Here is a 23,944-nt window from a genome sequence, read left to right on the forward strand (position 1 = left end):
TAATAATTATAACACATTGTGCAGTCTGGATTGGATTGAATCGGTTATGAAAAGTAAATTCAAAATTCGATCTGATCCAGCTGTTTGTAGAAAATAGAATCCAATCAAATCCAAATTAATACGATTTTAATCGACTTTCGGTTTGAATTGAATTAGATGAACGATTTAATTTAGATGGGTTTAGATTTGAACATCTAGTTGGAGTAGTATGATTCCGCTGGGAAAGAGGAGAGCGTGTCCTCAAGAAATTTCTACTGACTTTGATTGCTGTGAGTGGAACAAAGAAATGAAGGCTGTAGTGATAACCACTCCCGGTGGCCCTGAAGTGCTGCAGCTCCAAGAAGTGGAGGACCCTCATATCGGAGACGATGAAGTTCTAATTAGAGTTGAAGCCACTGCACTTAACAGAGCTGATACCGTACAGAGGATGGGTTCCTACCCTCCACCCAAAGGTGCCAGCCCTTACCCTGGACTTGAGTGTTCCGGAACCATCGAATCCATCGGCAAAAACGTTTCCAGGTGGAAAGTCGGTGACCAGGTGATCAAATTTTATTCTTTTTGGTGGTTTGTGAAATGGGTTTGTGATAAAAGGCCCATCTTTAATTTTGGGTGTCTTCAAATTTTTAAGTTTTGTGTGTATGTGCCTAGAAGACCCAGGCTCATGATTGATTGGATTTTTGCTTCTTTATCTTTGTTTTCTTTTTGGGAAGAAACTTTGAATTGAATTCGGTTGGAGAACATTACTTGTGTTTTTACTCTCTCATGGATGATGATGCATTTGTGGAAATTATAATCACTGGATGAGGTTGTCTTTTAGCATCTGCCAGTGTGCTGTACAATGATTTATGAAGGAAAATTACCTCAACATGTGAGATGTGGTTCATAGGTTTGTGCTCTTCTTGCCGGAGGAGGATATGCTGAGAAAGTTGCCGTACCAGCTGGACAAGTTCTTCCGGTTCCTCCTGGGATTTCTCTAAAGGATGCTGCTAGTTTTCCTGAAGTGTCATGCACTGTGTGGTCAACTGTTTTTATGATGAGTCGATTGTCGAAAGGAGAAACTTTCTTGGTAAGAGACAACTGATAATTTCATGGAGGATAATCCATGATCTGAAAGTATGAGTGTTGTGTCAGTTTTTAAATGTCTATTGTATTGATTTCAGATTCATGGAGGTTCCAGTGGAATTGGCACATTTGCAATTCAGATAGCTAAATACCGAGGAGCAAGAGTATTTGTCACTGCAGGTTGATTAAGTAGTGCTTTCATGTGACTGAACCATAGTCAAGTTGCATACATTTAGATGCCGAAATAAGTTGTTGTCTTTTATATTTTCCAGTTGCATTGATGTCTTTTCAAGCTCTATTACCCCATCTTATTGATTGGAATTCCTAGCAATGTTCTCCAAATCTTATTCTAGATTTTGCTTAGCAGGTAGTGAGGAGAAACTAGCTTTTTGCAAGGATATTGGAGCTGATGTATGCATCAATTACAAAACGGAGGACTTTGTTGCAAGGGTAAAGGAAGAAACTGGTGGTCAAGGTATTAATAGGAAGCATGATGTATTTCTCAGCATTTCTGAGTGTTAAATAATCTGTGTAGTGTGTGCGTTGATGTAATGAATTTTTGGTGGCAGGTGTGGATGTTATTCTTGATTGTATGGGAGCATCCTACTATCAAAGAAATCTCGATAGCTTAAATTTTGATGGAAGGCTTTTCATCATTGGCTTTCAAGGAGGCACTTCAACACAAACAGATCTGCGCACTTTATTTGCTAAGCGTCTTACTGTACAAGGTGTTGCAAATTTCGGATTATACCCTTTCCTTGTGGATGCTTTGCTTGCATGTTGGAGGATGTTGAAAATAGAAAATAGCTTAACACATCTTTCACACCCTCTCTGTTATCTGTTTTTGTTGTCATGCTTCCTCTGCGTTTCCAAATTATTGTGCTTTCTTCCAAAGTCCAGATTGAAATTTTCAAAAATTTGAGATGTTTTTGTAGGAGTAAACAACCAATAACCAGAGTTTTGTTGAATTGAATGCAGGGGCCGGCTTGCGAAATAGAAGCGTTGAAAATAAAGCTGTGATTGTTAGTGAAGTGGAGAAGAATGTTTGGCCTGCAATTGCAGAAGGAAAGGTAAAGCCTGTGGTCTACAAACACTTCCCTCTCTCTGAGGCGGCGGAGGCACACCGCCTCATGGAAAGCAGCCAGCACATTGGAAAGATATTGCTTGTTCCATGAACTTCTTTGTACTGTACTACTGAATCAATGTGCATGACAACATGGCATGGATCATTTGACTTTGGTTGATCTTTATGTTATATGTATGATTTTGAACTCAAGAACCTATAAAGCTGTGAATAAAGGGAAACCATGTTCTTAGTTGTGTACTAGGGGTTGGCAAAAGGCACCAAGAAAATGAATGTTTCATTGTAAGACTGAAATATGTCTTAGTATTATGTTTGGTATAAAATGGAGATAGAGACTGAAATAAGAATGAAGTTCTAATTTAATTTGTACAAAGATTATAGTTAGAATTAATTAATTGAAATAAGAATATTTTAGGTATAAAATGTTATTAAAGTTATAATTTTCATTCCAAAAAATTTCAATCTCCTGGATTTCTACTCTTTAGAGAGACTGAAATATTGAAATTTTAAAGATAAAAACTAAAATTTTAATATCAATTTTTGGGTCAACAAAAATGATATTAAGTTCTAATCTTTCGGATTCCATTTCAATACTTTAAAACAAACACTACCTAAAAAAATAATCCGTGTTAATTAATATTCATAATTATTCTCTTGATTTTAAATTCAACAAATTTATTTGTTTAATATTTTAAGCCCTAAACCCTGCTAATAAGACTGTTAATGGAGTAGTTCGGACTTTTCAGTTTCCGCTGCCCGTTTCCTATTTATTTTTTATATAGTATCCTTAATCAGGTGGTTGGAGTTGAATTTAGTTTTGAAATTGAAAATTCCATATATCTTATGTATAAATTCTGCTAAGTCTTTAAAATTGTTATTTATGTTACTAAAATTAGTTATTAATTATGTATAAATATATATGTGATTTAATCTATTTTTAATGTATATTTATATTTTAATATATATTTTATATTAATAATTAATTTTAATTTATATTAATAACTAATTTTAATAATTGATTTTAGTTGGGTATAGGATGCTTACTAAGTCTTTTAAGTAATTCAGAGTGGGATGTTTTGCATAGAAAAATAAAGGTGGGTTATTTTTTTGAAGATTTTCTACTACTGGGTTTTTAAGAACTAGTAAAACTATTCAAAATATTGGTTAGACTAGTGGGTTTAATTGAAAGAGAGGAAAGTGTAACATTGAGTAATAGGGAACAAATGAGAAAAAAATAAAATTTATTGTCTATTCATAAAATTATGTGGTGTTTTCCTTTAATATTTATCTATTTAGTTCTTTTTTAATAATTAATCTCTTTTAATGTCTTATTGTCACCTAAAAAAGATTAATTTGAGGAAGAGGAAGAAAGTCCCCTAATCCCTAATTCGCAGATGGCGATGGCGATGGCGATGGCGATGGCGTTCTCCCCAGCAATCATGGCTTCGAAGACTCACATCCTCTGCCTCACACACACACAACCCTCACTCTCTCTCACTCCGCTCCGCCGCAACTTCAATCCCCCAATTGTCGCCGCCGAGGGAGCACAGCACCTTCTGGAAGGCTCCACCCGCACCCTCACCAGCCTGTCCGGGATGGCCCTACTCTCCCTCAGAGCCTTCTGCCACAAGCTTCTTCCTCCGATGACGATGTCCATGTCCATGTCTTCGGTAGGGCCTCTGTTCTTCGCGTCGCTGACGGACAGGCCTAGCGGGTACCTGAACACGCCGCTGACGGTGGTGGCTGCGGGGCTAGCGAAGTGGCTGGACATATACAGCGGCGTTCTGATGGTTAGGGTTCTGCTGAGTTGGTTCCCCAACATTCCGTGGGAGAAGCAGCCACTGTCTGCCATGAGAGACCTGTGCGATCCCTACCTGAACCTCTTCCGCAACATCATTCCCCCTGTGTTCGACACCCTCGACGTCAGCCCCCTCCTCGCCTTTGCCGTCTTGGGCACCCTCGGCTCCATTCTCAACACCACTGTCGCCTAGTTACAAATTCAGCACCATGCCTTATCCTGTATCTGCTTTTTTTGAGTATTCTGCTTATATTTACTGTTACACTGGTGATTCTGATGATGGTGAAAGTATGGGTATGGAAGTGCCACTACATCATTTCCCTATAGTTACAGGTATTTTGGTCACTCAGTTTATGTTATGCTCTTTGCTACTGTTCTAGAGTCATTATTATTATTATTATTATTTATTACAAACAGTTAGTTTAATTTAACTTGATTTTGAAGTTAAGTGATTATGTTTGCCAGTTCCCACAGTCTTGTGAAGCTCTCCTTTTGCAATGCTCATATAATGCAACTTAGGGAAAGGGATTACACAATGAGGTTGATGCTGGGCTGATTGCCGCATGATGGGTGTTCAATTTAGTTTGATTTTGCTAGCTTTTACATTTAGTATGGAACTGCCTCTAACAAGAAAAAATGGAAAAAAGAAACTAAGCTAATACATATTTTCTGTTTGATAAAAAACTGTGTGAAGTCAACCCATTTATATGCTTTTGTTTGAGTTATGACATCTAAGTCGCGTTGTAAATCTGCAAATTCTTATCTAAGTTATGGTAGGAAGTCTTATCTTGGGGTAGTATAAACTGAGCAGAATCAGGGATTTTAATTCTTTTCTTTTACTTAGCCCGCCTCTCCCATGACTTTCCGGACCAACCCAGATCTGCCCATAAGATGATCTTACTCTGATCAGACCGAGGCAAAGACAGACATAGAAGGTGGTTAAATGTGGTTTGAGAGTTGGATGATCCAAGAGATATATAGTATGAGAAAAAGAATTGGATCATCCTATTGTTTGGCTCTTACAAAACAATGGCTTGTAGACAAAAAGAATAGAAGGAGCCATTGCAATAATCTAGAACAGGCTGGAAAAGAAAGAAAGTGATTGTGATGAAATTGGGTTGTATATAACCCAGTCACTAATGCTTTTTTGGCCGGGGGATATATAACAAATGCACATGGTGCAGTGAAGTGCAATATGGGTGATATAATTGTAGAAAAAACAAAAGGTGATGCAGCACTTGTAGGATTAAAATTATCACTACAATTTATACTAGAGGAAGCGGAAATTAGCAAAGAAGAGCTAAGCGTGATTGTTGATAATGAGAATGTTGTTGAATGGCTTAATGGAAAGAAGGAAACATGTTGGGGGTTGAGGTTCTTGAGAAATAAGGCTAATAGCATGAAGCAGGGGTTCATAAATATCGACATTAGCTTCAAAGGAGAGAAGGAATTTAATTAAGAAATGAATGGGAGCAAAAGGCGATGAGTGAAGAAAACAAATGTGTTCAATGGGTGTGAAAGAGGCTTAATGTGATCAAAGGTGCTACCTTATGAGGTCTTGATGACAACCAATAACCAGAATTTTGTTGGATTGAATGCAGGGGACGGCTTGCGGAATAGAAGCATTGAAAATAAAGCTGTGATTGTTAGTGAAGGGGAGAAGAATGTTTGGCCAGCAATTGCAAAAGGAAAGGTAAAGCCTGTCGTGTACAAATACTTCCCTCTCTCTGAGGCAGCGGGGCACACTGCATCATAGAAAGCAGCCAACATATTGAGAAGATATTGCTTGCTCCATGAATTTCTTTGTTCTGTAATACTGAACAATGTAAATGACAACATACTATAGATCTTCTGACTTTGTTAATCTTCATGTTATAAACTCAAGAACCTATAAAGTTGTGATTTACAATAAGGGAAAATGTGTTCTTATTTGTGTGCAAGGGGTTGGCAAAAGGCACAAAGAAAATGAATGTTCGAAAAGCTTTAAAAAAGAAGACTATAAAGAGCATTAGATTGGACTATGTCTATTGTGGCCAAAAGTTGAAATAAAACAGTACTAAACTACTAATCATAGTGAGACTGAAGCCAATATCCAACTTAGTTTTGCCATCAATCAATATTCGTTAAACTGGTTAGAGACACCGAGCTACCCTTTCTAATGTGGTTGCATGCATAAGGTTTCTGCTATTTTCTTCAATGCGTAGATAGGTGGCTATGGACCAAAAGAAAAATTAAAGAGCAGAGTCAATTTTCCTGTAGGATCTCAAATAGGAAGTTACGGGCTATGTTCAGTGATCATTAATCGTAATTTACCTTTAATCACATGTTTATGAATACATTTACAACTTCTTTACTAATTTTTTTCCTCTGAAAGAAACATAATAATAAATAAATCTCATGTCAAAATGTCTAGGTGAGGTGATTTATTTTAATTTTGTAAATAAAAAATATTATACGCACATAAAAAATCAATCACCAATTCAGTCATGATATATTTGTGTATAAAGGTGTATTGTTTAATTTATTTTAATGTGTATTATATTTTAACGTCTATTTTATACTGATAATTGATTTAGTTACTGATTTTTTGTATATACGTAACATGATTATTTTTATATTGTGTCACACTATCACACGTCAACATTCAACTCAACACATTGAGTCAATGTCTATTGTTGCAAAACAGCAATACAGCATCAAGCATTCCATTTCTCTTTGGAGGTTCTAGCCGGTGTTAATTGAAGCTGAAGATCATCAATTCTTATCAGGTGAGCTCAACATTAAAAAACTTGTTTTAGACCCTTCTAAACTGATAATTGATTACTAGTTTTGTTCTTTTCTTTTTAATGTGTCTCTTATTTATATCTTGGTACTTTCATTCAAGATCCAGCAGCGACAGTTTGAACTCACAAGTGAGGCTTTTCCTGAAAGTGCAAGGTATGACAGATCCTTCTGAAATAAGTCTATATTCAAATTGTGTAAATGTGTAAAATAACTTCTAGATTTGTTCTTATCTTCTTAGACATATTGAGACTACATACTATATAATTAATCCAAACTGAAGAGCACCTCCTTGTGTCTTAACCAGATATATATTTGATTTTGAAATGGCTATTAACATCGTTGGTGCGATCACGGGCGTTATGAGCTGCCTCTGTACACGGAACTGTCTTCAAGAATCACTTGGTCATCATATTAGACACCTTAGAAGACCCAAAAGGAATTTGAACAAGCTCAAGTCATTGTTGGAGGAGCTAGATGCCCGGAAAGTCGACATGTGTGCCAAGCTAAATCAAATGTGGCTTCAAAAAGGGATGAATCCAAAAAAAGAAGTGGAATTGTGGCTGAAAAATGTTGATGAGATTGCAAATGAAGTAAATAAGATCATAAGGGAAGTTGAACAAGAAAGTGGAAGCACAAGTGTTCTCTCTCCATTTTATTATAGTTCAAGAATAAAGAGAGGAGAACTTATTGAGAAAAAAATGGAGGAGGTGAGAGAGCTTCTAGAGAAAGGTCGATTTGCAGATGATTCATTGGCTGAAACTTCGCCTCAAAAAGGGCAAACCCTTCCAACAACAAAGCTAATGGAACACGAAACAACAATGAAAAACTTGACCAAGATTTTGAACTTCATATTGGATGATAGAGTGAGAATTATTGGGATTCATGGGATGGGCGGAGTGGGGAAAACAACTATCATGGCTGAAATTAACAATAGACTATTGAGGGAAAATAGACTATTTGACAGTGTTATTTGGGTTAGTTCCTCAAAGGACATGAAAACTGAGGAGTTACAAAAGGTTATTGCAGGGAAGTTTGATATAGACCTTTCAGGATTTCAGGATGAGACTTCAAGAGCTGCCACACTGTTTGAAGCTTTCCAAAGAAGGAAGAAGTTTGCCTTGATTCTGGATGATCTATGGGAGCCATTCTCTCTTGAAAGAGTTGGAATACCAATACCAACTGTGGAGAACGGTTGCAAACTGCTAATAACTACTCGAAGGGTAAGCGTTTGCCGAGGCATGGAAACAGATAGAGATGTCAAAGTAAAGGCTCTTACAGAAAATGAAGCATGGGATCTCTTCAGGGACAAAGTTGGGGATGAAGCATTGGCCTCTCCGGACATCAAACTGATTGCAAAAGATGTGGCAAAAGAATGCATGGGATTACCTCTTGGTATTGTTACCGTGGGGCTTGCCTTGAGAAATGCAACTGATATTTCAGAATGGCAGATTTCATTGATGGGGTTAAAAGCTTCAGCTCTCAACATAGAACAAATGGAAGAATCTGTTTTTTCTCGTTTGAAATTCAGCTTCACAAAATTGAAGGATGACACAAGTAGGTCTTGTTTTCTATATTGTGCTCTCTATCCTGAAGGTAATCATGTTGATGCAAATGAATTGATTGAGTATTGGATGTGGGAAGGTTTATTAGGTGCTGTGGATAGCATTTCAGCAAGCAAACAGAAGGGGAAAATCATATTGAATGAACTAAAATATGCATGCTTGTTGGAAAATGCTGCAGACAATGAGATGGAATGTGTCAAAATGCATGACTTAATACGAGATATGGCCGTGACAATCATGAAAACAGATCCTCGATGGTGCTGCATTGTCAAAGCCGGCAACAAATTGAAGAAACCTCCCCAAATTGATGAATGGACAGAAGATGCTCTAAGGGTGTCATTGATGAAAAATGATTTGAATAATATCTTTCTTGGCAATCCTCCATCATGTCCAGCTGTTACTTCCCTGTTATTGCAATACAACTCTTTCCCTCAAAATATACCTTATGACTTCTTTGATTTCATGCAAAGCCTAAAGGTTCTTGATCTCTCTTACACTGGGATCCATGTGCTGCCGGGTTCGGTTTCTAACTTAGAGAATCTATGTGCCTTATTATTGAGCAATTGCTGGAATTTGAAATTGATCCCTTCTGTGGCAAAACTCACTAAGTTGATGGTTTTCGACCTTTCGGGTTGCCGAAACATAAAGCAACTTCCCCATGGGACAGAACAGCTATGCAACCTGAGAAGGCTAAATATTTCCAATACCATGATTAACATCTTGCCATCTGGTTTTCTCTCAGCATTAACCCTTCTAGAGGAGTTATTAGCATCTAATGCTCTCATTTTTCAAAAATCATTGCCACTGAGCGTTTCTGAAATCAGCATCAGTGAAATCATATCCTCCTCAAGATTATCATCTCTTGAAGTGGATTTCTGGCACTGTGATCTCTATAATCTGTATGCTTGCTCTGGTCACTGTGCTCAGCTAGAGAAGTTCAAGTTCAATGTTGGACCAGGAGAAATCCAAGAATTTTCGGAGAAATGGAGTGTGGCATTTCTCAGCATATCCATTGCCAAAGAGGAAATTTCAATCCCAGCAAATACTACCGAGTTGAAGTTTATTGACTGCTATGATATCACAGAGTTAACTACTTGCCTTTTGCATGTAGAGAAGCTCAAGAAATGCACAGTAGTTTGCTGTTACAGTGTAGAAAGAATTGTTGATACTGAGCAGATTGATTTATCTATGCTGGAGACTTTGGTGCTGAGATATTTGATCAATTTGCAGATGATATGTAGGGAAGTGATGACTTCATCTGCATTTATGAGATTAAAGATCATAAATGTAGAATTTTGTCCAAATTTGAAGAGCCTATTCTCAGGGAACCTTTTGCTTCAACTGTCAAATCTTGAAGAAATTAGAGTCGGCCACTGCAACAAGATGGAGGATTTGATGAGATGGGAAGGAGGAGGAAGAAACAGTAATGACATTCATGCTGCCAAAATTCACTTGCCTAGATTAAGGAAATTGAGGTTGGAGTTCATGCCAAATTTAAAAGGAATATTTGATGGATTCATTAGTTATGGCTCTCCATGCTCTTTTCAAGTAGTTTCTTGTGATGCACTGAAGAGATTACCCTTTGATCTTGATGAATTAGTAGGCCTTAACCAGCAACTATTGTCACCGCATGCTTTGGAAATCAAAGGAGCAAAGTGTTGGTGGGATTCACTTGAGTGGGATGAACCTGATGCCAAGCAAATAATGCAGACATATTTCATAGAGATGCCAATGGTGTCAGATAATGTTGGTAGCAGCAGCCAAGTAGGAGCAATAGTTCCTAATAGATAGAGGAGTTTTAATCCCTTCTCCTATGGGATTGTTCCAATAATTATTATCTTTAATCGTTACCTTTCAGATATGTACATTTGTTTATTGTTTTCCCTTTCTTTTTTCATGTAAACAGCTTCATCATATATTGTATATCTAGACTTGGTGCCATGTTAGAGTCTTCAATTTGTCTAAGCTGGAGATACTGATTTTACATATTTAATTACTGTTTTTATGTTATCTGTGGGACTTTGCGGAAATATATTATTTGTTGGGTGATTACTAACACTATTTCTTACCACTCTTTCATGTCATTTAACGTAGAGAGAACTCACAAAATAGATCAAAGAGAGAAAACAACTCACAAAATAGATCAAAGAGAGAAAATAAGAAATTCGAAAAAGGAAACGAATCCTTTTTAAAAAGGAAGTTATATATTCGTGCGTTGATTAAATTAAAAATTTGTTAGAGGCGCGTGAAACATACATGTATAACAAACGCGTTTGAGTGTAACATCAATTAGAGAACTTGTAAGACTTGTAGAGCAAAATCACTTGTATGTAGAAATTAATTCTTTTTTGGCAGAATTTATTTCTATGGTAATTGTTCATACCCTGGCCCAATAATAAGGGCCCAGGATCAAGCAAAAGACCTAAAGGGTTGGGCCTCACCAGTACCAATCTTCATCCTATGAAGTCGGTACTCACCACGACCTGTCCCAAAGAAGTCGGGAACGAGAGTAGCTGGCGGATAAACACTCATTCAAATGAGTAACTGTCCCTAAAATCTCTCTAACCACTTCATCGAGCCATATCTTAACCTCCCCAAGATAATGGGACGGTTAACATCCTAAAAATATGGCACTACTCCAACGGTGGTTATTGGCTCACCACTATAAATACACTGACTCCCCTCAGGTATCTCTAAGCCCAATACTCTCTAGACCTGCTCACACTCTTGCTAACTTAGGCATCGGAGTGTCTTTGCAGGTACCACCCCCCTCTCCTGGCACAAGCAAGTCGGACGGAGCCTCCCGAAGTTTTAGATCCATTCGGAAACCTCCTCCTTCACACGTTTGGGCCAACCAACGCCATCCATCTTATTAATCTCCGGTTACCCACCGTAACATTGGCGCCGTTGCCGGGGACCCGAGAGATCATCCATCGATGGCGGATAGATCCCACGAAGAAGGTCATGTGAAGACAGATTCTGAGCAAGAGAATCTGGACATAGGCAATAACGATGTGGACTTCACCCTCCACCAGAAAATTGATAATCAGCACAGAGAAGGCACCTCCGGAGTAAAGAACCCGAAGGTAAACTCCTCAGAAGGGCGCGAGTCAGAAAAAGAAGGACCACCCCATGTAACTGAACTCATGGGATTAGTCCACAGCCGCCTGGAACAGTTAGAACAAGAGCGGGAGCGACAAAAGGAAACTGAAAAGAGCCTGAAAGAGGAGATGGAACGACGAAAAGAGTTAGAAAGAAAACTCTTAAAGTTAGAATCCTCCCTCAAAGGTCGCAACTCCCGTGACGAACAAGAAGAGCCTCCCTTAGGTGGGGAGGATCCTTTCAGCGAGGACATAATGAGAGCAAAAGTTCCGAGGAACTTCAAAAGCCCAGATATGGACCTCTATGACGGAACCACGGATCCAAAGCATCACCTGAGCAACTTCAAAAGTCGGATGTACCTAGCCGATGCTTCCGACGCTACGCGATGCAAAGCCTTCCCGACCACTCTATCGAAAGCAGCGATAAAGTGGTTCGATAGCCTCCCCCGAGGTCAGTTACTAGCTTTGAAGACCTCTCAAGGAAGTTTTTGATGAGATTCTCGATCCAGAAGGACAAAGTGAAACATGCACCGAGCCTCCTGGGAATAAAACAGGAGGTCGGAGAATCTTTACGAGCCTATATGGAAAGGTTCAACAAAGCATGTTTGGAGATTCAAGACCTGCCCACAGAGGCAGTCATAATGGGGTTAGTCAATGGACTCAGAGAAAGTCCCTTCTCGCAGTCCATATCTAAAAGACACCCCGTTTCTTTAAGTGATGTACAGGAAAGAGCTGAAAAGTACATCAACATGGAGGAAAACGCCAAATTAAGAGACCTGAGTTGGCGACCTGGGCCCCCTCCCTCAACAAAAGAGAGGAAAAGGGAAACCAAGAAAAAGGAAGAACTCGGTCTCGAGAGGCCAAGAAAATATCACTCTTATACTCCCCTGAAAGTCTCTATAGTGGATGTATACAGAGAGATTTGTAATACTGAAAGACTGTCACCCCCTAGACCCATTAAAAATAAAAAAGGGGGAAGCCGCAACGATTACTGCGAGTACCATAAAATATATGGTCACTCCACAAACGACTGTTACGACCTTAAAAATGTGATAGAAAAGCTGGCTAGAGAAGGTCGGCTTGATAGATATCTCATAGAAAGGTCGGACGGTCATGGAAAGAGAAAGCGAGACGATATGGATAGAAGAGACCCACCACCGTAGACACCAGAGAGACATATCCATATGATCTCAGGAGGGTTCGTGGGAGGGGGACTTACCAAATCCTCTCGCAAAAGACATCTCAAAAGAGTCTACCAGGTCGGGGAAGAGTCATCCGACCTCCCTACCATTTCGTTTACAAAAGAAGATGGGTAAGGAATAATCCCTGGACACGATGATCCAGTAGTAATAACTATGATCATAGCAAATGCCCATCTCCACAGAACCCTAGTAGACCAAGGAAGCTCGGCGGATATTCTTTTTAAGCCCGCTTTTGACAAACTAGGGTTAGATGAGAAAGAATTAAGAGCCTACCCTGACACCCTATACGGATTAGGGGACACGCCAATAAAACCACTAAGATTTTTGCCCCTTCACACCACTTTTGGAAAAGGGAAAAAATCAAAGACTCTGAATATAGACTTCATAGTCATTGATGTGGGGTCAGCATATAATGCTTTAATCGGCAGAGCTACCCTTAATCGACTCGGAGCAGTGGTATCCACTCCCCACCTCTGCATGAAATTCCCGACCTCAACGGGAATAGCAACGGTAAGGGGAGATCAAAAGTTGGCAAGGAAATGCTACAATGAAAGCCTAAATCTGAGAGGAAAGGGCAGAGAAGTTCACACGATAGAGCTCGGTGGCGCAAGGGCCAGAGAAGAGCTGCGACCACAACCGGGAGGAAAAACCGAGGAGATACAGGTCGGTAAAGAGGAAGGGAAAAATACTCATATAGGAGCCAACCTAGGGGAAACCCTAAAACAAGGATTGACTAAGCTCCTAAGAGATAACTCCGACCTCTTTGCCTGGAAGGCCTCAGACATGCCTGGGATAGACCCCGAGCTCATGTCCCACAAACTCTCGGTTTATCCGGGATCCCGACCTGTACAGCAAAGAAGACGCAAGCTCGGCCCAGAACGAGCCCTAATAGTAGAAGAACAAGTACAGGCACTCCTGAAAGCTGGCTTCATCAGAGAAGTCAAGTACCCAACATGGCTAGCCAATGTAGTGCTAGTCAAAAAACAGAAGGGCAAATGGAGAATGTGTGTCGACTATACCGACTTAAATAAGGCATGTCCCAAGGACCCTTATCCCCTACCAAGTATTGATACCCTAGTGGACTCCAGCTCGGAGTACCAATACTTATCATTTATGGACGCCTACTCGGGATATAATCAAATCCCGATGTATGAGCCCGACCAGGAGAAAACATCATTCATCACACCCAGAGCTAATTTCTGCTACGTGGTCATGCCATTCGGATTGAAGAATGCAGGAACCACATATCAAAGGTTGATGAATAAAGTATTTTCCCCTCACCTGGGGAGTCTAATGGAAGTATACGTCGACGACATGCTGGTAAAGACCAAGAAAGAAGTCGACCTCTTGTCAGACCTCTCGCAAGTCTTTGACACCATAAGGCTGCACGGGATGAGACTAAATCCCACAAAGTGCGCCTTCGCGGTAGAGGCAGGGAAGTTTCTAGGATTTATGCTAACACAAAGAGGGATCGAAGCCAATCCCGATAAGTGTAGAGCCATCCTAGAAATGAAAAGTCCGACTTGTTTGAGAGAAGTCCAGCAGCTGAATGGCCGACTTGCAGCCCTCTCCAGATTTTTGGCAGGATCGGCACTGAAATCCCTTCCACTATTCTCCTTATTAAGAAAGGGATGCCAGTTCGAATGGACTCCTGAATGCGAGGAGGCGTTCCAGGAGTTCAAAAAGTTTTTAAGCCAACCTCCTATTCTAACCCGACCAGTATCTGGAAAAGACCTCGTCCTGTACTTATCTGTAGCGGACAAGGCTGTCTCATCAGCCTTGATAAGAGAAGACGAGGTCGGACAATATCCAGTTTACTTCATCAGTAAAGTTCTACAAGGCCCTGAACTAAAATACCACAAACTAGAGAAGTTTGCCTACTCCTTAGTAATAGCCTCACGAAGGCTACGACCTTACTTTCAGGCTCATACAATAAGAGTCCGTACGAACCAACCCATGAAGCAAATCCTCCAAAAGACGGATGTTGTAGGGAGAATGGTCCAATGGGCAATAGAGCTCTCCGAGTTCGACTTAAGATATGAAACTCGGACCGCGATCAAAGCCCAATGCCTCGCCGACTTCGTTGCAGAATACGCAGGGGATCAGGAGGAAAAACCAACTACATGGGAACTCTATGTAGACGGATCCTCCAACAAAACAGGAAGCGGTGCAGGTATAATATTGGTAGATGAAAGAGGAACCCAGATAGAGGTTTCCTTAAAATTTGAATTTCCAGCTTCAAATAATCAGGCAGAATATGAAGCCTTGATCGCTGGATTAAAGCTGGCAGAAGAAGTCGGTGCTACAAAGGTGATGATATACAGCGACTCACAAGTGGTGACCTCCCAGATAAGTGGAGAGTATCAGGCAAAGGACCCAAATATGAAGAGGTACTTGGAGAAAACTTTGGAGCACTTTGGGCGCTTTGCAGAAACCGAGGTCAAACACATAACTCGGGATCTAAACAGCAGAGCGGACACCCTATCCAAGTTAGCAAGTACCAAACCAGGAGGGAACAACAGAAGCCTGATCCAAGAAACCCTCCAGGAACCCTCAGTAGTAAAAATAGAAGACAAACAAGAAGTACTTGAGGTAGTCGGTTTAAACCTCGGATGGATGAACCCCTTAGTCGAATACATGAAATTCGACATCCTCCCTAAAGAGGAGAAAGAAGCTAAAAAGATCCGAAGGGAAGCACAACACTACACTTTGGTGAGAAATATTCTCTATAGAAGGGGGATATCAACACCACTATTAAAGTGTGTACCGACCTCAAGAACTGCCGAGGTATTGGAGGAAGTACATAGTGGGATCTGCGGAAACCATCTCGGAGCAAGGTCACTAGCCAGGAAAATAATCCGAGCCGGATTCTACTGGCTGACCTTGCAGAAAGATGCCACAGAATTTGTGAAAAAGTGTCAACCATGTCAAATGCATGCAAATTTCCACGTAGCTCCACCAGAAGAGCTCATCAGTATCACTTCTCCATGGCCCTTTGCAAAATGGGGAATGGATTTGTTAGGTCCTTTTCCCCAAGCGCCAGGACAAGTCAAATACTTGATCGTGGGAATTGATTACTTCATAAAGTGGATAGAAGCAGAACCATTGGCCACCATCACCGCCCAAAGAAGTCGGAGGTTCCTCTACAAAAATATCATCACAAGATATGGGATACCTTATTCCATTACTACAGATAACGGAACCCAATTCACCGATGCTACCTTCAGAAGCTTAGTAGCCAGTATGAAAATCAAACATCAGTTCACCTCGGTGGAGCACAAGCCAATGGGCAAGCCGAGGCAGCCAACAAAGTCATACTGGCAGGGCTAAAGGAGAGATTGCAAGAAGCAAAAGGAGCTTGGGCTGAAGAGCTCCCTCAAGTGCTATGGGCTTACAGGACAACGCCCCAATCCGCCACTGGAGAAACGCCCTTCCGACTAGTCTATGGCGTGGAAGCAATGATACCAATAGAAACCAATGAGCAAAGCCCAAGGGTAATTCTCCATGACGAGATCGGAAACATACGGGGGCACAAAGAGGAGCTCGACTTGCTCCCCGAAGTCCGAGAAGATGCCCAGATAAGAGAAGCAGCATTGAAACAAAGGATGACTACAAGGTACAACAAAAAAGTCATTCGAAGAACATTTGCCCCGGATGACTTGGTCTTAATCAGAAACGACATTGGAGTCAACAAATCAGGAGAAGGAAAGTCGCCGCAAATTGGAAGGGACCATACAAAGTCAATGAAGTTTAGGAAAAGGTTATTATAAAGTAACCGACCTGAACGGCACTGAGTTCCCAAGGTCGTGGCATGCTTGTAATATGAAAAGGTACTACAGTTAAAAGCGAACTCTACTCCCTGATGTACTCTTTTCCCAACTTCATGATTTTTTCCCAAAATTAAAGGGTTTTTTCTGGAGAAGGGTCTTTAACGAGGCATCATAGTAGAGGCTAAGGGAAAATAGGCTATTAAAACCCTTAGTAGCAAGAAGGTACCTCCCCAATTAATAAAGATCTTTTTCATCTACAATATCTCTTATAAAATCCTTTTTATTTTCTAAGTCTTTCTACGAAATGCGCCGACTTAAGCTCGACAAAACGTGAAAATCCCATGAACCGACCTAGATGGTCGTCAGGATAAAACGACGAGGTACAAGTTGGTGTAAAGAGGTTATATAAGTTGATCGTAAAAAACTTGGGAACAATCCGACTCATAAGTCGAAATGAGAACCCGAGTAGAAAAGCTCGGAAATACTTCGACCCGTAAATCGGAGTGAAGGACCGAGTAGAAGAAAAACGCATCGCAAAAATAACCTAAGTCATAAAAACTCACTAAAGCAAAGTTGAGTATAAGGGATAATAAAAAGAGATTGAAAAACCTAGGAAAAAGTTAAAAGGCTGTCCCAAAAGTCCTTAAACAAAAGGCTCAGAAAAACAAACAAGCCAAAGGGAAAGGTTTTCAAGAAAAGATCAAGGGGACTTCGGAAAATAAAAAAAAAAAACATACACGCATAAAGGTAACTTAAACCCTTATCCAAAAAAGGGCATTTATTTTGCTAAGTTAACCCTTGTTAAAAAAGGGTACTTATAAAATATTTTTGTTTACGGCCTTAAAAGGTCAAAAGAAATTGTTCAACCGACCAACAACGTATAAAGAGTTTAAAAAAGGGGGGACTCACAGGCCGAGCCCCCATATAGCCATAAAAAAAGTTATTTTTGCAGAGGAGTAGACGGATCACCACCACCAGAGTCAGGAAGAGCGCCATCAGGACCGGGAAGAGAGGCAACCACGGGAGATGAAAAGGAAGCCGGAGGAACAACAGAAGAACTCGGAGCGTCTTTAGAACGAGGAGGGGACTCAATAATCCTCTGCCCCCGAGTCTTCAATTCTGACTCAGAAACGATTACGGGGGCAGGAGGATCCACAATGGCACCATCAATAACAACTTTGTCAGGATGTAAAGGAGAAAGATCCAAGTCGGGAGCAATAACTCTGACTTGCTGCAGGAAGATCCTCCAAGACTCCTCGGCACCATCAGCGATAGAGTCCTCCAACTCGGCATACGCATTTCGAGAGTTCAGCAAATCCTTCTTCACAGACACAAGATCTTGAAATAAACTCTGATAACTCTCCTGTGCTGTCTTCCTCAAACTCGCCTCCATATTGCATTGGGCCCGCAACTTACTCTCCTTCTCCCGAAGGCTATCTCTTTCCGCCCTCAGCTTGGCGACCTCCTCCTTCAACTCCCTCTCATGCTCCTGATAAGAAAGAAGCCTCCCCTCCAGCTCCTCAACCTTCGAGGTTAACCCCAAAGAGCTGAGAGGAGTCTTCTCAAAAATATCCAAAAGCTTGCCATAAACACCCGCCGCCCTAAAACTTTCCTCAGCCAGAGTGGTGAGGTGGTTTCGAACAGAAATCATCCATACTTATATGAGGATATGTTCTTTCAGACGAATGCAAGAGCATCCGCCTTAACCCCCCATCAAAAGAAGAGCCAGACTCTAAAGTCTTGCGCTTCCTGGCTCAGAAAGAAGTCGGGCGGAGGGGAGCGGCGATAAGGATGAAGAAGAAATCACAATGGCTGAGAGGGAGTCCCACATTTTGAGGAGGAGGAGGAGGAGAGATACCCTGGCACCACCAGCCCTGGCCCGGGACTTGCTTTAGCCTCCTGAACTCTCTGGTAAGATTCCTGAGCATTCTTCCTTGCCATGTTTGCAAAAGAAACAATTAGCAAAAATTACAAGTCGGCAAAACTCAAGTCGACAGATACAAATTGAAAATAAGAAATGTATATACTACCTAGTTGCGACCGAACAAAGGTCGGCGACGCCTGGAGGAATTTCCTAGTATCCAAGTATGGGGCCCTCCCCCACACTTCTCGGAAAAACCCCACAATGGCTGCCTCCACCTCGTCCAGGTCGTTCAGACCGTACTTCTCACAAGGGGAGGCCTCCGACCAATAGAGGGGAAAGCGAGGGGAAGAATTCTCATCCAGGAAAAAGGGGTGGTGACCCTCTACAGCTTGCACTTTGAAAAAATAATTTTTGAAGTCGTGGAAGGATTCGTCAAAAAGGGTGAAAATTCTCCGACCTTATGGCTCGGAAAGACACCCATTGCTGTTGTTTAGCCCACTAAAGGGCTTAGTCATGTGGAAAAGAAAAGAAAATCCTCAAAGAGGTCGGAAAGTCCAAAGCGTGACTAATAAATTGATAAATTTTCAGAATCATACATAAAGAAAAATGAGAGGCCGCCTCATTGGCCCTCCCAAAACAAACCCGGTCTTCTGGACCCGGGACTACCAACTCATACTTTGGCTCGTCATCCTCAGAAGCACAAATCCTGTGGTGAGTACGAAGATGAGTAATAAACTCAGCATCGACCAAGGGTTCCTCCCCTAGGACTGTGACATCAACCCATTGAGAAAGAGCTTCTACAGAAGACATTTTTCTAAAAATACGATGAAAACCTACAAAGGAAAAAGGAAAAAGAATAAAAAACGAGAGTCCCTAAGGGGATACGAAACTTAACAGAAGCCTACAACATTACTTCTCCCTCTCCAAAGAAAATGAAAGCATGCAAACACAAAGCATGTCATGAAAAAAGAAAACACTAACCTTTATCCAAAAGCGAAGGTTGGAAGAAGCAGAGGTCTCCAAACGCAAGAACGAAGCACGAACAAAGAAAGAAGAAATTTGAAAAATTGCAGAAACAAAAAAATGAAAGAGAGGGAAAGTATTTATAAACATGCTAAGGGGCATAATGGTAAAAGCGGGGCAGTCATTAATGAGAATGCACCGTTACCAAAATCTACGCACATCCCTAACGGACACGACGCTTGATTAGACGTAACTGTCAGAACCAAAAAGACACGGAAAAGTCACGTCGGTTTCAGAAAATCACGTCGGTCCTCCAACAAGTCGACTACGACCCCGAGCTGAATACTCGAACCCAAATCTTGAAAAAATTGGGCTCGAGTAGGGGCACTGTTCATACCCTGGCCCAATAATAAGGGCCCAGGATCAAGCAAAAGACCTAAAGGGTTGGGCCTCACTAGTACCAATCTTCATCCTATGAAGTCGGTACTCACCACGACCTGTTCCAAAGAAGTCGGGAACGAGAGTAGTTGGCGGATAAACACTCATTCAAATGAGTAACTGTCCCTAAAATCTCTCTAACCACTTCATCGAGCCATATCTTAACCTCCCCAAGATAATGGGACGGTTAACATCCTAAAAATATGGCACTACTCCAACGGTGGTTATTGGCTCACCACTATAAATACACTGACTCTCCTCAGGTATCTCTAAGCCCAATACTCTCTAGACTTGCTCACACTCTTGCTAACTTAGGCATCGGAATGTCTTTGCAGGTACCACCCCCTCTCCTGGCACAAGCAAGTCGGACGGAGCCTCCCAAAGTTGCAGATTCATTCGGAAACCTCCTCCTTCACACATTTGGGCCAACCAACGCCATCCATTTTATTAATCTCCGGTTACCCACCGTAACAGCAACGTTGAACACATCAACACAACTTTTATTACATGACAAGAAAAAAAAAATACATTTGAACTTTGAAGTACCAATTACCTAAATTATTCAAGATTTTGATATTAATATCTCTGTATGTATAAAATTAGTGAAATAAATAAATAAACAAATAAAATCCATTGGGCCATTCCATTCCACGCAAAGCACGCGAAGTTAGAACGGTGAATTCAACGTGTTTGGCCTTGAGATTCGTGAAGCAGGCTGGGTGAAGTGGCAAGATCTTATTGGTTCACGTGTGACCAATCTTTACACCACGAAGCACAGCAACATTTGGCCAAGAGAGAAGTAGTTGTTGGACTGGGGAGCCTTTGAGGTCAGTCAAAGTTACAAACCAGTTCGATCATTCTTCAGCTTCAACTTCAATCCAACTAAGGTATGCTTCCTTCTTTCACTTCTTCCCATGTTTCAATCATATTTTGCTTTCTAGTTCTTGTCATGCCGGATTTCGACATAAACTAGGTTGTTTCCAAAGAAACATGTCCATGAGTGTATGACTCTGTCCGTGTCTATCAGGTTCTAGGATTTCGTGAGTAGCGATGGATTTCAGAAATTTGAATCCTGCACAGATCACTATGATGGGATCTGGATTCTGTGTTATGCTTTCAATGCATTTCACGACGCAGTTACTGTCACAGCATCTCTTCTATTGGAAGAATCCAAAGGAGCAAAAGGCTATTATCATCATCATCCTCATGGCTCCTATCTATGCTGTTGTCTCCTTTGTGGGACTCTTGGATATTAGGGGAAGCAAGGAGTTCTTCACTTTCTTGGAGTCCATCAAGGAATGCTATGAAGCTCTTGTCATTGCCAAGTTCCTCTCTTTGATGTACAGTTACTTGAACATATCCATCAGCAGAAACATTGTGCCTGATGAGATCAAAGGCAGGGAAATTCACCACTCTTTTCCCATGACACTTTTCCAGGTACTACCTTACATTTCATTCAATTTATGTCTTAATTAGTTCACTCTATTTACATCACATGTTAGGTTTTGATTTCATTGATGTTCTTTTAGATCTAACTGTGTACCAAATAGTCATTAGTTAGTGACAGATAAAAAGGAACAAGGAGTGTATGTTGTTTTGATGTCAAGGTTTTCATGATAGTGTGAATTGATGTTGTGCAGCCTCATACTGTTCGACTGAACCACCATACGCTAAAGCTTCTAAAGTACTGGACATGGCAGTTTGTTGTGATCCGACCAGTGTGTTCCGTGCTGATGATTTTGTTACAAGCAGTTGGGCTGTATCCAAATTGGTTGAGCTGGGGATTCACCATCATTCTCAACATTTCTGTTTCCTTGGCCTTGTATTCTCTGGTGGTCTTTTACCATGTGTTTGCAAAAGAATTGGAACCACACAAACCACTAGCAAAGTTCTTATGCATCAAAGGAATTGTTTTCTTCTGCTTTTGGCAGGTAATTTGTTCTCTTTTATCATCATCCGATAAGCTTTGTTCAATACCGCCGAAAGCAGACTAGTACAACAAACTAGTGGTGCTACTGAAGAAATAAAACTATTCTGCATGATATTGGGATTTTCTGTGAGTAATGATTACACAGCATCTAAATCAAATTGAGTATTTCGGTGAATCATATGACTTGTTAATCTTCAAGTCTTCAACCTGTTGATGTCTGCTATTTATGTGGTTATGCCTAGCAAAACTCAACTGCAACAGTTTTCTGATCTATATATTGTGATTTTCTTTAGAAGTAACTTCCCTTAAGTTATGCTTCAAATTAACTTTCCTAATTAATTGTTCTGAAGATGTTTTGTATATTCAAATTTACATCCTTCTTAATTTGTCTTATGATGGCAAGGTCTTCCTTTTCAAGAGTTCATAACTTTGTACTGCCTTAAATATCTTGCATCACCCATGTGCTCTCGAATTATTTTCCTTGTCCTACACTTTCTGACTTTCAGCCTATCCTTCTCAAATAATGAACACTGTCTGGGAAAATGCATGCAGGGAATGTTGCTTGACATCTTAGGAGGAATGGGCGTACTCAAGCCTCGTCATTTGAAGTTAGACGTGGAGCATGTCGAGGAAGCGATGCAGAACATTTTGGTTTGTATAGAAATGGTTATCTTTTCTGTTCTTCAGCAGTATGCTTATCATGTTCATCCATATAGTGGACAGGTTGAGCAAATGCTGAAACAGAACAAGAAGAATGAGTGATGCTATGTGCACAAAGATAGAATGATATTGATGATGCAGATATGTGTTCTAGTTCTAGAATCTAGAGTTCCACAATAGAAACATAAAAAAAAACATTGATGCTTAATGCAAGTGCATGTGCTCTTTTTGTGAAGAACATATGATGTATTTTTATCATGGTTGCATTAATTTATGGGATTATTAAGGAACTTTAATTTGCTCATATTATATCGCATCTGCTAATAATTGTTCCTCTTTCTAGTTCTTCTTGAGTTGTAGTTATGGATTATATATTTCAACTTCTTAAAAACGTAATTATCTTTCCTTCTCTTTGGTTTCTTTTGGGCTCAAACAGTTAAGGGATCTCTCCATGGTCAAGCGAAACATTGAATGCCAAAGGAACCATCTCTGCAGTTTACATTTTTTATATGCACCCTATCTAGTTTAGCTTGATTTCATAAGATATAATTAAGTTTGATTTGATTTTGGTTCAATTTAATTAATTTTCCTTGACTTGATTTCGATTTTATTGGTTTTATATTTTTATCACATTGTCTCCATTCTATGATAATAAATTAAGAATTTACATAGTCACCAAAAAAAAAATTAAGAATTTACATTTATAGTAAAAAAAATAAATTACATAAAATTTCTACAAAGAATGTTAGAAAATCTGTAAAATTTATTGATGGTTTTGGTGGCTAAGAGAAGGGGGGTTGAATTTTAGCCCCCTTTTTCTTGATTATACTTTCTGGTCTTTGAGGAGACTTTTCTGTTTTTGTCTCGTCCCTAGCCACGAGACTTTTTACTTTTGTCTCGTCACTTGGCACGATATATTTTTTATTTTAGCTCCTGTTCAGCAGAAACAGAAATGAAGAAGTAGAGAGAGAAGATTACACCCAGATATATCCTGGTTTAGCTGCTAAATACAATGCAGCCTACATCCAGTCTCCATCACAACAATGATGGAATTTCACTATAATCATCCAGATTACAAATTGTAAAGTGCTAACCCAACTTATAAGGGGATTCCCACAGAATCATGAAACACAACATAGATGAACAAAGGACCTCTAAAGACATCTATGACTTTTTCTTTTAATTTTGCATTCTCTGCCTTTTTTCGCTCTATGGCTTTTTTCATACAAACCTCACTGTTTGCCTTTTTCCATGAGACTCAAGACATGACAAAATTAAACAGAAAAATACTAAACAGAATACATTGAAGGAGAAGAAAATCTGTAAGCTTAGGTAGCTATGAGACTTCTGTGCCTTGCCTCTCACTTTCTTTTCCTTGAATCAAACCATGACTGTTCACCCCTTTTATAGAGAAGTGAAGCCTTCACAGTTGAAACACAAAACCAAGCTAAGTTTCTTTTCCTTCAAAACAGAATCGGTTCGGCCACAGAGAGAGAAGAGGAAACTCATGCAAAAACCAACATGCAAATACCTCTAGTCCTTCCTTGATCATCACTCTTCATCAATCCGAGCGCTCCATCCTTGGCTTCCTCTTCAAGATGGATTTCTGGCCCTTGATGCTTCATGATGATGATGACTTCATCTGCTCCAATCTCTGCCTCTTCCATCACTTCGCCACTCTAACTACTTCTGTGGTGGTTGAGCAGAATCAGAGACAAACCATGCC

The 23,944-nt window shown here is 40.3% G+C and overlaps 4 protein-coding genes across 4 annotated transcripts; all 4 read left to right on the forward strand.

The window, feature by feature from the left end:
- The first annotated feature begins 188 nt into the window (after positions 1-188).
- Positions 189-2,440, forward strand: LOC130955459 (uncharacterized). Its single transcript, XM_057882307.1, has 6 exons — positions 189-538; positions 887-1,066; positions 1,161-1,242; positions 1,430-1,537; positions 1,632-1,790; positions 2,041-2,440. Exons 1-6 carry the CDS (start codon positions 209-211, stop codon positions 2,235-2,237), a joined length of 1,056 nt encoding a protein of 351 aa, XP_057738290.1. The 5' UTR covers positions 189-208; the 3' UTR covers positions 2,238-2,440.
- A 1,039-nt stretch (positions 2,441-3,479) lies between these two features.
- On the forward strand, positions 3,480-4,376 carry LOC130955461 (ylmG homolog protein 1-1, chloroplastic-like). The gene has a single exon (XM_057882309.1). It carries the CDS (start codon positions 3,541-3,543, stop codon positions 4,135-4,137), a length of 597 nt encoding a protein of 198 aa, XP_057738292.1. The 5' UTR covers positions 3,480-3,540; the 3' UTR covers positions 4,138-4,376.
- Positions 4,203-10,283, forward strand: LOC130955462 (probable disease resistance protein At4g27220). Its single transcript, XM_057882310.1, has 4 exons — positions 4,203-4,277; positions 6,631-6,712; positions 6,829-6,881; positions 7,033-10,283. Exon 4 carries the CDS (start codon positions 7,052-7,054, stop codon positions 10,079-10,081), a length of 3,030 nt encoding a protein of 1,009 aa, XP_057738293.1. The 5' UTR covers positions 4,203-4,277; positions 6,631-6,712; positions 6,829-6,881; positions 7,033-7,051; the 3' UTR covers positions 10,082-10,283.
- Positions 10,284-20,279: 9,996 nt separating this feature from the next.
- Positions 20,280-22,614, forward strand: LOC130955460 (uncharacterized). The gene is made up of 4 exons (XM_057882308.1): positions 20,280-20,515; positions 20,656-21,065; positions 21,269-21,559; positions 22,111-22,614. Exons 2-4 carry the CDS (start codon positions 20,679-20,681, stop codon positions 22,318-22,320), a joined length of 888 nt encoding a protein of 295 aa, XP_057738291.1. The 5' UTR covers positions 20,280-20,515; positions 20,656-20,678; the 3' UTR covers positions 22,321-22,614.
- The last annotated feature ends 1,330 nt before the right edge of the window (positions 22,615-23,944 follow it).

The sequence above is a fragment of the Arachis stenosperma genome, chromosome 10 (assembly GCF_014773155.1).
Source record: "Arachis stenosperma cultivar V10309 chromosome 10, arast.V10309.gnm1.PFL2, whole genome shotgun sequence".
NCBI classification, from domain to species: domain Eukaryota; kingdom Viridiplantae; phylum Streptophyta; class Magnoliopsida; order Fabales; family Fabaceae; genus Arachis; species Arachis stenosperma.